The sequence below is a fragment of the Leguminivora glycinivorella genome, chromosome Z (assembly GCF_023078275.1).
Source record: "Leguminivora glycinivorella isolate SPB_JAAS2020 chromosome Z, LegGlyc_1.1, whole genome shotgun sequence".
In the NCBI taxonomy this organism is placed as follows: domain Eukaryota; kingdom Metazoa; phylum Arthropoda; class Insecta; order Lepidoptera; family Tortricidae; genus Leguminivora; species Leguminivora glycinivorella.
Window position 1 is genome coordinate 32,021,945 of NC_062998.1, and position 16,623 is coordinate 32,038,567.

Consider the following 16,623-nt stretch of genomic DNA (forward strand, 5'->3'; position numbering starts at 1 on the left):
TATTACATATTATTACAAAGATTTCACTGTTTCCGGTTCATTTGAACCTTAACTCAAATTACCCTATTGCACAGTACAACATAAAGTCAAAAACACATATTCTCACATAAACATAAATTCAAAATAGCCTAACACTGAAATACCCAAGTCCCAAAACACCCTAAAAGTCTAAATTCAAAAGGAACTTATCTCTATTATATACTATTATCACGATCGCCTACTGTCATAAAAGCAGAAGGCCCAAACAAGCTATTGTCGTAAGACACGATTCATGTTCTACACGATTGTGAAAATACAATCGTTTCAAAACAAGCTAGTCCCAAAATACCCTAAAATATCCTAATGATGAAAACAATCTAAACGCGACTTTATTTTAAATATACTAAGGGTGTGTAAACTTCAGATACTGACTGTACTAAGTGTTCTAGAATTAGGAGTGAGCTTTAAAAATTTTGATACTAGCGTGTTTTAAGACTGTTTTATTTTAGAGAATGGTGTGTTTTAGGATTAGTCTATTATGGGATTAGTTTGATCCGAGTTTCAACTCTTATGACATTTAGGTGATGTAGGAGTAGTACATGATCAAGATAAGTTCTTTTTATTTTTAGGGTGTTTTGGGACTAAGGTATTTTGGCGTTAGTTTATTTTGAATTTAGGTGTTTACGAGTATATGTGTTTTTGACCTTATGTTTTACTGTGCAATAGGGTAATTTGAGTTTAGGTTCAAGTGAACCGGAAACATTTCACATAAGTACATGAAGTAACTAGGCATTACGACTCGACTCGAGCAAACATCTTAACGAAAAATAAAGGCTGATGAATTACTGCAAAATATTACTTTACTATAAAAGAATATATCATAACATAACAGCATATTTGATTTCGTATACTACTCCGGTGTTGAAACTGATGAATATTAAATGTTTTACTTTTAGTAGGTAACCCACGAAAGTATGCTTAAGTATTGGCACATTCTTCAAAGGATTCAAATTTGAACTGGCTACTATAGATGTAGTGCGAAAAGGTTTTCCTTCGTGTTTTCCCGGAAACGTTCGTATTTGTCATGCTAGTTTCAGTAGTAGTCAGTACGTTTTGTTCTGACACTGGCTGAAAAAGCATGACACGTTCGTACGTTCCCGTAAACATACGAAGGAAAAGCTTTTCGCACTACATCTGTATAAGTATGTGTTTGATATGTAATGACTGTGATTTCAATATCCATTCAGCTACACAGTTCGAACACTTTTAGACGTTCAGAGAAGGATATATTTAAAAGGGTCTGTTAAAATAATACCCACTCGCTGCCGTTACATGTAGTACTTATTAGCATGGTGATATTTTCACATAACTACAATATCACCGAGCGCCCAGTAAAAAAGGGTCATGATTGTCATGAATTAAAATATTTTCGTGGGATTCTGAGTTTAGTGTTTATTTAGTTGGGGGTTCGCCATACAAATATGATATGAGTGTCTTATTATTTACCACATTAGAATAAACCTAAGGTTTTGGCTTTTTAGCGTACACTCTCTATCTAAATGTCTACACATAAAACAACATCTGATATTATTTTAGTCCCAAAGAAACAAGATTTTTAAAAAAGTATATTCATATTTATAGTAAAAATTTAATTAATAAAATATTAGGTATTTTTTAACCTATAATTGAAATGAGTTTAATTGTTTCTCCACGTTTACATCATGCATGTTAAGTTTTTAAACGCGTGTTGTACTATAAAATATTTTAATATTACAAACTCTAACTTCTAAGGCCGATTTAAACATACCGTTATTGTGACAAGATTGTCGTCGCTTAATTATTTTCTTATTCAATGCTTATATCAATAGAGATATCTATTTCGTATATGTAATATATAATACAGGTTGACTTGTAAATGGTAACACATGTAAAGCAATCTAAGCAGCCGTAGCTCCTCTTCCCATCAACCAGGACCAGATTAGGTCGCTAGTGGTGATTAATTTAATTCGTCACGCATTTCAAAGTGCTTAATCACACATGTACCTACAGTCAGCATCAAAAGTAGCGGATCAAACTAGGCTTCAGAACTTAGATACTTCTTGTAACAGCTAAACAACTGGCCAAGTGCGAGTCGGCCTCCCCCACCGAGGGATACGTAAAAACTTTCAATAGTTCAAATTTTGTGTTACTCATATAGTTAACTCTAAAGACTTGAAGTTTAGATATCAATAAGGATTACATAGTGTGATTAGCCGATTACAACAGTTCTTATTTTATTTGAGAGAAGGTTACACGCACAATATTTAATATGTAAATAATAATAAATTTGAATTATACATTAAATTATAAGTATGATAAGATAAACATCCGCAAGGGTGGTTAAATTGAAAATTTACATCTAAAAGGTTTTTGTCAATAAAAAATGTTTCCAAAAATGTTACAGGTACGAATTTATATTTCCTGTTATGTTTATCATAATACATATTTCATAATTGTTCGTTGTTAGTCTTTATGATAAAGGGTGTGATGTTTTTTTTATTTTCCTTCAAAAACATGTTTTTTTTTTTTCAGAAAAATATAATAAAAAAATATTTTTCACCACACCAACTAATGAAGGCTTACTTTGCTATTCGAAAACAGATAGCAAAATTGCATTTTATCCACAAGAGTGCAAAGTAATTTCATACAAATTTTAACTTCATATCTTGAGCTGGCTGGTAGAAATTACCTATAAATGATGATTTTGAATTATAAATATTGAACAAATTGATATATTTGATTTAGTTTTATGTTTTATATCCAGTATTTTGTTCGTTGTTGGTGTGGTGAAAAATGTTGTGTTTCACTCGGCGGCAAAGTTTGTTTAACCTTCGTGCCTGAAAACCCTCGCAACGCTCAAGATTCCACTAGGGTGAAATCACCAAAAGATGAACAGCTAAGCGAGTTTCCTAACGTTGACAATTTTTTTCTAAATCATTTTTAACAATTTTAATTTTTTTATGTGGTAGCGCATTTAATTGAGTTTAGAATAAGTTACTTTCGGGACTCGTGTTATGATTCGGTAATTTTATAAAAAATGATTATATCTAAAAAGGGGTCAAAATTCCCAGTAGTTGAACAACGTGCCCTATCTCTGAACGATTTGAACCCGATAGATGAACCAGGAAAAAGTCAGAATAATGTGCCCAATATATGAACGATGTAACTCCAACAGATGAACAGGCGGAAACAAAAGTAGCTTTTGCGCCTATTGTAAATGCATTGGTATTAATAGAAAATGGTCTTACAATGTTAAAAAACAGCACGCGTTAATTAAAAAATATATAAGTATTCTGAAAATTAAAGCGTTCATTTTTGCAACCACTACCTAAAACTTGTACGAATTAATTTAGTTGGTTCATGTTCTGGACACAACATTAATAAATTGAACGAACTAATTTGACGCAAAATTCATTTACTGGAAACCTAAAAGATGAACCAGAAAATTTTCCTAGTTCACGTTTTGGGTACAGATTCTTTAGTTGAACAATCCCGTTTTCATACAAATTAAAACTTAAATAAATCCTTATTATATAAAAAAAGCTCCGTTCATCTTTTGGTTAAAAAATCAACGACCAACAAACAATAAATTTGATGTAAAAATAGTACATCTATCTATCTTATTCAATTTTATAATACCATTTGAAAAAACGAGCCCTTGTCCAAAAGTTGACCGTCGTTCACCTTTAGGCACGAACGTACAATATTGGAATCATAACTTGACCAGCAAATCCATACTAATATTATAAATGGGAAAGTGTGTGTGTCTGTTTGTTTGTCCGTCTTTCACGGCAAAACGGAGCGACGAATTGTGATTTTTTTAAGTGGAGATAGTTGAAGGGATGGAAAGTGACTTAGGCTACATTTTGTCTCTTTCTAACGCGAGCGAAGCCGCGGGAAAAAGCTAGTATCTCATAAAATAAGTAAAAAAACGTAATTCTTAATAATGTTAACAATAGAGACATTAGTCAAGAATATATACGAAAGGAAACTGCGTCAATAAATGTAATATTCGATTTTTTACGAATTAAAAAGCTTAAATTCTGAAGGCTTTTCCTTAATAAGAAATCCATACAAAATGCGATTTTAGCGTGAAGCGCTAACTCGACGACCGCTCACGGACGTGTGCATGGCTTATTTGTCTGGGAATTTAAATTTTAGTTTCGGCGATCTGTTGCTGTGTTTAAGAAAAATACTCCCGGGTGCGTAAAATGATTCGTGAATTATTTATTTATATCATTAGACCCATCGGTCATCATCTAATGGTGCAACTACCCTAATAATATTGGAATTTTTCGCTTGCTCGGGCTTCAATATTGGCACGTGCGGTTAAACAACAACTTTGCCCCCTTGTAAAACAAATAACTAATGTTATGTGCGAATTGAAATCTTTGTCACGCTAAGTAATTATTGACCCCACTTGACCTAGTAACTTGAGATTTAAAAACTTGCCTCCCTTTCATATTGGCCACTTTCTATAATAATTATTATTTATTAATAAATACAAAATTAGCAATTTCGATTTGTAGAAGTAAACAATGTTCATAACTATTCCAAACTTCAAAATGATAGCATATGTAGTTCTTGAGATATTTAGAAATGTAACAAACAGACAGATAGACAGACATAAAGACAAGACAGACGGACAGAGCCGCAACATAATGGTTCCTTTTGTACCTTTCTGGTACGGAATCCTAAAAAGGTGTTTGTCTATAAGTATTTAGCAAAGTATTTTGGATGGCGATGCTGACAGTACAAGTAATAGTACATATATGATCATTAACACATTTAAAATGATTATCGCGCACTTCCCTATGTGAAATAACCTCAATCAAACATTTAGTTTTTGTATTACCAATTAAAAGTCAACTTGTAATACACAATATATTTTAAGGTGGCTCGCTTAGGTTACCCGAAGCTCAGGCTGCGTTAGATGGCGTTAATCTTCAAATTACCAGTCTTATTTTTTTTGTGGAGTCGTACAGGCATTTATATACTTTCAATTATGCTTCGCGAACATTTAATATTAAAATTGACGTATTACAACAAACATTCATCTTCTCATTGTAACGTTAATCCCCTTAATGTAGATAAATTTACTATTTTACACTATTTCTAAGTACCACTCACACATACAAACAGTGTTTTTGTATTCCTTCTAGTCGATAATTTCACGCGGCGACAGCTTGTTTAAATAGCCTTGCGGTAAATACGTGCCATCGCATGATTTGCATGGAAGTACTGGGTTCGAATCCAGGACTTTTTCTTTTTTTTTTTTAATACTACGTCGGTGGCAAATAAGCATACGGTCCGCCTAATGGAAAGCGGTCACCGTAACCTATGGACGCCTGCAACTCAAAGAGTGTCGCATGCGCGTTGCCGCCCCATTAGAAACTTGTACACTCCCCTTTGCTGCGTGTGCACAGCAAAAGGAGTGTACAAGTTCAAAGGAGGGTTTGGGTTGCCGACGACTCAAAGGACAATAGACGGAACAAATTAGTTCCGTAAGTCCTCCCGTCGTCAGCACCCCACACCCTCGTTGAGCTCTGGCAGCCTTACTCACCGGCGGGAACACAACACTATGAGACACTATTTTTTGTTTTATTATTATACATAAATGTATATGTACTCGTACAGTAGTTACTGAGCGTTTTCCACAAAAAAGATTAAAAACCTATTCTCTTACATGGTAATAATTTTTGGGTTCGTCGAACTCAGAATTTCTAACATAATTATCCTAATCTGATATTTTTAAAAATTCCAAAAAAGTATAGATAAATTTTAGTTTCTAAACTACGATTCGAATGATTTTTTTTCTAATTGTTTATTTTCGATGGAGCAAGGGTATTCAAATCGCTTTTGAAATCTTAAATTAATAAATGAAAATGCAAGAGTTAACTGAGTAACGTTATGCTTTAAAAACTCAAGTGGACTTTTTTTATCTAAGGAGTAATTTCGATAAAATATTATATTTAGCGAGGGTATTAAAAGTTGTGTTTTATATCTCAACTTAATAAATAGAAAATCAAAATGACAATAAAAATATCAATAGGTTCTCTAAGATAAAATTGATACCTTCGGCTCTCCATTCTTGCTCGGTCAATAAAAAATACGAAATTTATATCCAAAAAAATACAAAAAGTTTATAGAATCCTGGGAATCGAACGCACCTTCACGGCGTGACAGACGACTGTACACCAACGACGCCATTACATAACACGCTGTTCCCGACGAAATTGGGCTATACATATATAAATAATTAAATATAAATAATAATGTCAAATCCATACTAATATTACAAATGGGAAAGGGTGTGTGTCTGTTTGTTTGTCCGTCTTTCACGGCAAAACCGGAGCGACGAATTGACGTGATTATTTAAGGGGATTTAGTTGAAGGGATGGAGAGTGACATAGGCTACTTTTTGTCTCTTTCTTACGTGAGCGAAGCCGCGGTCAAAAGCTAGTTTATTATAAATGGGAAAAGCTGGTTACTCTATAATCTGAAGTGGAAGAATTCGTTGTTTCACCAAAGATAATGTGTGTTTGTTTGTTTGTCCGACTTTCACGGCCAAACGGAGCGACGGATTGACATGTTTTTTAAGTGGAGATAGTTGAAGGGATGGAGAGTGACATATGCTACTTTTGTCTCTTTCTAACGCAAGCGAAGCCGCGGGCAAAAGCTAGTACAGCACGGGTAGCATGGTCGCGCGATAGACGATAAAATATCAGGCCGTCCCTGTCGCACTATTAGTGAGTGCGATTATAGGGACGGCCAGATGTTTTATCATTTATCGCGCGACCATAATTGCCTGCCTGGACCAGATTATATTGATGATAATTATTATTTGTAACCATTTAGTTAATATTGTCTTCAGTTACCGCGATAGTTACTCATGAAATAAAAACTATGAAAACGGATTAAATCGCGTATAATGAGTTTAAAATTCATCCCGATGTTTCAAACACTTTACAGCGTTCGTGGTCAACGGGTGACTGAGGAAAAATTACAATGTGCAAAAGCTACCCATATTCTTGTATATAACCATTTAGTTGTTGAAGAAAAACATTCACACAACAATAACATAGGTCAACCAGCTCAGTAAATGCAATACTTTACTAATACTATGCCCACACTATGACCTATGTATAATGTATTATACCAGACGTGTAATATTTTATTTTATCAACAAAGGCATAATAAAGGATTGTATTGTATTTTTGTATGAAAATAAAAAATAGGAAAGCAATATAGTAATAGTCAAATATTCCATTAAAAAAATAAAAAATACTTAATAAATCCATAAAAGTTCAAATGATTAAAAAAAACTTCGGATTCGAACCCACGATCTTCTGCATCATAGTCAGTCGTTTGACCGAGACGCCATTTCGATTTACATTAGCAGTGTCGAAATACACGATATGTATCTTTGTTGACAAAATGCGTCATTATTTCTGAGTCTGCTTGAGTTAACTAAACCAATATCTTTAAATAATTACTTGTCAAGAGCCAAATGTCACTGATGACAATGTCAACTAAAAATGCGCGAAATATGACGGCTCTGTGTCTGTACACAAAATTTGGCACACACATTTACGTAAAATTAATAAAAAATTCACAAGGATTTGTCCATGATTTCTGTATGAAACAATGTATTTCATTCACTACCGCGACGACGGATAATGTATAGTAGATGTATGCGCATATTTTTATTTAGTTGTAGTGTGCGGTGACTAAATAAATGGTAGATGTTTTTTGTATGGAAAGCGAGCCACCTTAAATGTATTTCTTAGAATGTCTTGACAGTTGTATTAATCCAATGTTTATTGTGCAGTGTGCATTAGCCAAGACATAAGAAATATTTTATTCGTTTTTTTCATGTCAGGTATTTTACTAGGTTCTATTTTCATAACTAGTCGTGTTGTTTTACTCTTTCAAACACAGAATTTCTTAATGTATATTTAAGTCGGCTTTGATTTTTTTTATATAAAATACCAATAAAGTCAACATTATGCCACCTTTTCGATTGATGCGCACAAATGCTTAAGGATACACTTCAACACTTATTTAAGCGCATCAAAACTTATTCTAGTAACTTATGTACATATATGGTTACATCCAATTACTTCCATTAAACAATGGAAGTTATGAAATGCCAGACGAAACGTGCTTACTTCTGTATAAGACTTCTTTTTATTTCATGCTTAATGTGTCCGTATTATAATACGTATACGTATCTTTTCCTAATTGTATACAATTAGAAAAAGACGTGTGATCTATGTCGCGTCGAGATACCTATGTATGATGTGCTAGCCCTGCAGGCGAGGCGTCATCGAAGACGTGGCATATCCACTTGTGATGAGTGTTGAATGTTGACTCGTAGAGTAACCGCATGCGACGTTAGCCGCTTGGCGATCTTAGTGCACCGCCGTTTGTTTGTTGCAGCGTGCTCTCGATACCAGGGGCTGCAGCTCGCAACCTAGTTCTTCAGGAGTAGAATGAAAGCTTTTCGACCACTATCTTTTATGCCACTTACTAAGTTTCCGTTACAAGTTGCGTTCTAGCTACGTAATCTCTCAATCCCACCATTTTTTTGCATCCTTCACGACCTTGCCCTCCTCTATTTGAACTAGAAAGATATAATAATCTCTTTTACATAATCCTATAAATTATTTTCGATTGGCTATTATGTTGAATGCTATCTCAAAAAGTGATATTGTACAATCACAGGATACAGGAGCACAGGTAATTCTTTTACACACTTTTATTCGCTTAACACTTTTTATTGTACCTATTTAACTCTGAACCTTACCACGTACATTTTGCACTTCACTTAGGTAATACATATTATATTCATCGTATATTAGAAGAAATTAGTTAAAGCAGTCATTTGAGCTTTGCCTTAGATTAGTTTTGTTTAGTAGCAATGTCATTAAGACATTAGCTTTGTTGAGTATTTAGAACAAAGTACTTTTAACACTTTTTTGACTAATGGCAAAATCATCACAATTGTTAAGAGTGACAATTTATTTTACATTGGAATATCACTTTTTATGCATCTTTTAATTCACAAAATTTAACGTATGTATATTAATTTTATATCTTTCATGTCACGTAATATAAGTAGGTATGAACATTATGAATTATACCGTGTTTGCCTACCAGCCCTGTCCGATGCTAACCACCACGTTTTGGTTCTTATTATCTCGTTCTTCCCTTTGGACTATTAATCCACAAGTGTTTTGTTGCTGCATAATGGAATCAAGTATATTAACAAACTAAGTATCCTCACTTTATTATAATACTAATTATTGAAATTATAAGTCGGTAAATTCAGTAGTGATAGGTACTTGTTTCGTGATTTTGAATGATCTCATTCAATAATAAAACGTTCCCCGTGTGGTGACGGGTTAAGATTTTCACCACCCCCTTTCTTCCCGTGGGTGTCGTAGAAGGCGACTGTGGAACATGGGTTAAATTGTGGCGTAGACGAGAGGCTGGCAACCTGTCACTGCAATGTCACAGTTACGTTTTCTGTCAACCCCTTACTTGCCAAGAGTGGCACTGAAACTTGAGTAGTTTCATGCGCTCTGCCTACCCCTTCATGGGATACAGGCGTTATTGAGAATAATGTTTCGAAGCATAAGGTAGTAAGAGCTGTTTACATTACGAATATTTAATCTCGTTGGACCTCTATTAAGTTTTCTCTTTTAAAATATATTTTATTTTATTACCTAACCATATCGTGAAATGTTGTAGACGTAATATTTTTATTTGATTATAAAATATCTCCTCACTGCCACTTCCATTTTCTGAATTTTACGGTTTTGTGGCGAAATAGTCTGAACGTATAGGTTTTTAGACTAACATTATTCAGCAACAAAAAGCTAATTCTGTTTCTATCTGTCCTACCCGGGTATGATTGTATAAAATAATTTTATTTAGCTAATAAGTGTTTTTTCTCATAATATTTTTTATGTTTATTTATTGTGAATGTCTTGATGGAATCGATGTTTGAAATATTATTTAAAAGTGTGGTTGCAGTTAAGATATTCTTTGGGCTTTGATCCATGTAGAGCCATATAAAAATAAACAGTATTACAACTTGTTATCAGCCGATGTCTGTCCAAGTGTACATGGATTAAAGCCTGCAGACGAAACGGGCTATCAACATACATTTTAAACATTACGTTATTTGCAACCTCGCTTTTATAATGTCTGTTGGAGATTGCGGGACAGAGCTAGAAGTGCGTGGAATGGTGCGCAGGGCACCGGCAGCGGGCGAGGGACTGCGGCCCGGGGAGCAGCGGAGCTGCGGCCAGAGAACGCCCTCGACGCGCTACTAGACGAGCTGCAGACGTTCGCCAAGCCCGCGGAGCGCGGCGGCAGGGGCGCGGGCGGTGGCGGCGGCGGCGGCGAGGGCCCCCTGCGCCGCCTGCACTCGTACCCCAGCGGCAGCGACACGGACGCGTCGCCGCCGGTGCGCGCCCGAGGCCAGCACCCGCCCAAGCCGCCTGTGCCCGAGCGGCACCCCGAGCTGCTCGCGCTCGCCGCGCGCCGCGCGCCACCGCCTCCTCCGCCGCGCACCACTTCGCGCTCACCGCTAGCTTCGCCCACCTCTCCTTCCTCGCCACCGAATGCAGATTCCTCACCTCCAGATTCTAACCTTAACGAGGAGAAGACAGCTTTACGGCAATCTCTTCTCGAACAACGACACCAGGAGCTCCTAAAAAAACAAAAAGCGCTTCAAGAACAGTATGCACGACTACAGATGATTCAACGTAGCGGACCGTCACTTCCACCAACGGCGCAGCCTGATTTGAAAAAAACTGGCAGTGAATCAAATTTACTTACTAAAATGAACCTAAATCTAGCCACAACTAATATTTCCGGTAGCATGACACACTTAGCGTGTGACGGTGATCATCCAAAACCGACGCAGAACGCTACCGCGCCTTCGGACTTAGAGAGGCCACCTGCGTCGGATACTATAGCCACAACCAATAAAGTTTATGAGACTGATATTCTGTGACCCTGCAGCAGTTATTTTATATCTGTATAATAGTTTATCTACTTCAGGTTAGTGCTTCCGAAATGTAGGAAGAACAAGAACATGCCTACGGTTATTAAAAGTGTGGTCGAACGCAGTTACACTTACCACCAGCGTAGTACTGCTGGTAAACAGCGTTCGTACTCAACCCTATTTATTTGTTTGATAGTAAGGGGCAGAAGACAGATCGGCATTGTTAATATAATATCGTATTGTCGGTGATCAGTGAGCACGAACAAATGCAAATTAAAATTTACCTGTAGATTACTAGTATAATACAGGACATACACATCAGGTAAATTTAAATTTGTATTCAATGCATGTAAAATATTATGAAAGCTTTAAAAGTAAATTCTTAAAGCACGGTTATTTTGTATTAAATAATTTTCGATAGCCATTCGGACTTAACTATTTAGAAAAAGAACGCTTTTGTTCAAGAGATCAGAATCAAAGACCGATTGCCCGAGTTAGCTATAGGTATTATAGTTATTTATTATTGTTACTTTAAACAAGGTGTTTTACTATTATATTGCGTGTTACTTTAGGTGTGCCACACACCTTCTTATGTTAATTGGTAATAAATATGTCATCAATACAAAAGTGAAAGGTATCAACCACAGATGTAGTGCGAAAAGGGTTTCCTTTGGAAACGTTCGTATTTGTCATGCTAGTTCAGTCAATGTCAGTACAGTACATCTTGTACGGAGACTGACTGAAATAGCAAGACACGTTCGTACGTTTCCGTAACAATACGAAGGCAATTCTTTTCGCACTACATCTGTACGCAATAACTGAAGTTAAAAAAATATCACGTCACGTAAATCGAAGTCAATCTTTTTATGATGAACCGTCACATTCATATTGCCTAAAATATTTATTCAAGATATCGCACAGCATATATGAATAAAGTATTGCGAATAAATGTATGTAGTGCAATTTGACACAGCGCCCGAAACATTAACATGAGTAATAGCCTAATAAATCATAGGAGGCACGAGTATGATGCTTCAAGCACGTGTGGCTAAGTAGAAAATCCAATTAAACATTCCAACAGAACAAAACAAAGCTTTATAAGTACTCTGATCGGTTCGGACACTGTGGCCAAATGTTTACAATGTTAAACTTTATGTTCAGCCGCATAGTGAAAATATGTAATGTATAGATAATTTTGTGAACATATAGATAACCGTTGCAATTATTTTATATGACACAGTCATATGAATTTTTGATAAGATAAGAACTCTCTTAACTTTGAATCTATTTTCGACCCCGCATTACTAGTTATATTTTTTTATTATTGTAAGCTAACAAAAGTGCAACTAAATTTAATGAAATTCGTTGGTATAAAAGTTTTTTAAATATTTGGTATTGAAACTGATCTGTAAGTATGCATTTCGCACATTTCTGCATTTGCACATAGCGTGCACAGTGTCACATGACTCGAGGAACCCGGCACTAGCCAGTCAACACGCTGTTTGAGAACATTTACATTGCTGCTGAGAAACATTTTCAAGAATTAATTATGGGGTGTACATATAGATTAACTCAATAACACCTTAATTAATGATAACACAATTGATTTCTACGTCTGATTAATTAATTTATCGCCCGTATGAGGCTTACACACTGTATGAGTTTTAGTACATTTAGACACAAAAAAGTAATAGACTAGCTAATACAGAACAGTAAGAAGTGCTTCTGTGACCGAGATACTATCAATAAGGATGACATCGATACTAATTGTCATTCCTTCTTTTCATTCCACTTGCTTATTATTTCATTTCATTCCAGTGTGCGTAGCTGAATGCACAAACGCTTTACGAAACGCTCACGAATAGAGAGCGAATCGTGAACGAATCGTGAGCGAATCATGAGCGAATCGTGAACGAATCGTGAGCGAATCATGAGCGAATCGTCAAGCGTTTAGTCATTCGGCTAATACGCACACAGTTACTACAAGGTAGTCTTTAAACCGGGTATATATATTTTCGAATAGTTATGATTTTTAGAAGTGTTAGAACCGATCATATTACTGAATCTAGTTATGACCGATTCATTTTCTTACCATCATATCACGTTGAGGCATGATATTTGGGATGAAAAAATAATAATTTATCAACGGTGTAAATTAAAATATCTACAAAAATAAAATGAAATCACGTCACGTGTCTAATACGTAATCATTAATATTACCATCAGATATCAAATACATTTTGCTATTTTCGAAATGCATAATAGAACCATGGTTGTTTCATTCATTAGTACCTACTACTTAATCTGTGTACATATACCTACATGAATTTAGTTGCGGGGTGTTAGTTTAGCAACATAATTGTACAGACCTACCAACTTTAGAATAAGTCGTATACCTAGAACCTAAACTATAGCTACCAAGACGTTAATGTTATTTGTCATAATTTTTTACAATTGTCTAGAACAAAGAAACGGATACCTAATCATATACTGCTAACATTTATTCTGAAATTGATGTACCTACGTTCCAATTTGCTTTCTGAACCAAAATTACAAACCAGTTAGAAATTATACGTATAATATCGAACTACCAGTAAGTATTTATATATAGCTATACTAAACACCAAAATTTTTATTATGTACTAACTAGTATATCGTGCCTCCTAGGATAAATATATATCATTACATAAACATCCATGTATCGTTCGTTATATACAATTTGAATGCAATCAGAAGACCAGTTTCAAACCAATCTTATTTTTTATTAAATTGTTTCCCAGGACAACGAAATAATTGTCGCATACCTAAATTGTTATAGTTATTGATGTAAAATTTTGGAAGTGTGACTAAATTTTGATTATCATAACTACTCCCGAAAGGATTGTAACGCCAGATGTAACTAATTAATATTTTTGATGGCTGTAGAGATACACTTACGCATTTTTTTTATACAATTAGACTGTGATAAGATGATGAATAATCAAGTTTTGTATTTCTGCTTATCGGTGTACGAATATTCATAATAAATTATCATATTAAAATGAATTTTGTGTTTATGCTACTGCATTTCGTTAGTAATCATTGTGTGCCTACCGGCCGATAAGTGTTGAGTCCTGGAGGAAGTCTTCCACTAAATTTTGTCACAGTCGCAACATTGCTATAACCGTCATAAATATTAGTATAGATTATGTGCCACTTTTTTCAGTACAGCATACTATGAAATAATGTCAAATTCATTATGAAAAATTATACGTGATATACATAGTTATAAAATAAAAAGTATGAATTCAAATATCCTTATTTTTAGACTCGAAATATATCTGCATTAGTAAAATATAGCTTAGGTCAGACCTTCTCAACCACAAGAGCATGCATGGCTCATTATACTAGAAACCACAATTAGTTTCCAAAAGAGAAATCAATATTTTGCCATTTATAGAATTTTTATGCAACCGTGAATCTTCATTTTTAGGGTTCCATAGTCAACTACCCTTATAGTTTCGCCATGTCTGTCTGTCCGTCCGTCGGCCCGTCCGTCCGCGGATAATCTCAGTGACCGTTAGCACTAGAAAGCTGAGATTTGGTGCCAATGTGTATATCAATCACGCCGACAAAGTGGAAAACAATGTTTTATTAGGGTAAAGTGGGGAGTGATTTTTTTTTTCATTTCAACGCTAACGTGTGATATATTGTTGGATATGTTAAACAATGAATAGGGGTTTACTAAAATCATTTTTTGATATTGTTAATATTTTCGGAAATAATCGCTCCAAAAGTTAAAAAAATTGCGTCGCCTCCCGTCCCCCCCCCCCCCCTCCCCTCTAATTTTTGAACCAAATATGAAAAAAATCACAAAAGTAGAACTTTATAAAGACTTTCTAGGAAAATTATTTTGAACTTAATAAGTTGAACAGTTTTTGAAAAAAAATACGGAAAACTACGGAACCCTACACTGAGCGCGGCTCGACACGCTCTTGGCCGGTTTTTTCTTAATAGTGTAGCAGTTTTTAAAGGGAGCATTTAATTAAACTGTTTAGAAATATTATACCCATACACGAATTTATTTAAAACTTATTTGCAGTAGAAAAGTTAATAGTGCTCCGGTATTATTACCGGTGTACCAACAATTTTATTAGCATTCCATAAAATCCCAAAAAAAAATCAATGGACAAGTGTCACTGTAACACTCGGCCATCTTTGGTATTTTTTTTGGAATTTAGGTAATTGTGTTTTCTAGTACAGGTAGGCGTTGAGGTATTGGATATAGGTTGTTAATGAAAACGAGTGAGGGAACTCTGGTCTAGATTTTTAGAATAATAGTGACACTAAGTATCTAGAAATAAAAATGCTTGTCATTATTGTGTTGCTACTTAATAAAATAATAAATGTTATTATATTCTACCTCTGCACAAAATGTTTGAGCACACATAACTTAATTTACACATGCACGCGTTTATGACTTGCTTAATAATGGATACTGATGACCTACGTATATGTCAGGTATGGCTCAATAAATAATATTATAACAGTGATAAATATTATTTCGTCAAGTAAATGCTCTTATCGTTTTATGTATATCAAAACAGTAAATTAAGAAAGTTTGAAGATTATACTTTTGCCATAGTTGCGTTTTGAAGTACTTATCAATAAAACTGGCATCAGTAATACCTACCTAAGAAGCACGAACACAAAAATTCTTGTCTAAATACAATAACTATACAAAGGAATTGTATCTACAAAATATATCAATGTTCAGGTTTTTCTTATGAATCCTTGAACTAAAATATTTAAGTGAAGTACGAGTATTAATAAGTTATAAAAGGTAACATTTTATTCAACACCGGTTATTAGAAATTCTATCATATTGTATGTTTTCTTCTTATTCCAAACTTATGCAGTTTACTTTACATAAAGGTAATTTATTAATTTCTAATTTTAAACAATAGAGAGAGCAATGAACTTTTTTCGTATGCCTTTCCAATTTTACTACCTAGAGTCAAACTACATGTTTAGAAAAAGTATTCTTTCTACACCTGCTCCATAATGCCCAGCAGGTAGTGGCTGTTACAGCATGATTTCCTAAACAAGATGCTGCAGTTTCAAACCGTAGGTTGGATTAAGTTGCGAGCCTTAATAAATTCACTAGTCCCTGTCTCTTCGCTTAGGAATTTGTTAGAGTACAGTAAGTAAGTAGGTACATACCTACTTATAATAATTATTCTTCGGCATAATGATGTAACGGGTGTTTCCTGTAACACGAGCAATTCGAGCATATAATTAAAACACACATTGTGTTGTACTTGTCAAAGTAATATAAAGCATCATAATTCATAACAAATTATGGCCAGTTTTGAGGAGCATAGCCTACAGTTTAATGATTGTTTACAGGAGATACCTAGCTAGTATGTAGGCAACTACAGAAATTTTCATTGTCAAGTAGGTACCTACTTCATATGTAAAGTATGACTTTTTCCCCATAATACGGTTAGGTAGAATTCAGAAGCTCACTGAAACAAAACTATGTGGAAGTAAAGTTGTGCCAAATAGCCACCTATATTTCTGAGTTAATTTTGTAAGTTTTATGT

General features: G+C 34.8%; 1 protein-coding gene across 1 annotated transcript in view; it reads left to right on the forward strand.

Moving 5' to 3' along the window:
• Positions 1 to 12,543, forward strand: part of LOC125240573 (coiled-coil domain-containing protein CG32809) — a 110,269-nt gene extending 97,726 nt beyond the window's left edge. The window contains exon 24 of the mRNA XM_048148523.1: positions 10,283 to 12,543. Coding sequence (XP_048004480.1) covers positions 10,283 to 11,047 — 765 coding nt within the window. The 3' untranslated portion in view covers positions 11,048 to 12,543. The remainder of the gene's footprint in view (positions 1 to 10,282) is intronic.
• Positions 12,544 to 16,623: the final 4,080 nt, after the last annotated feature.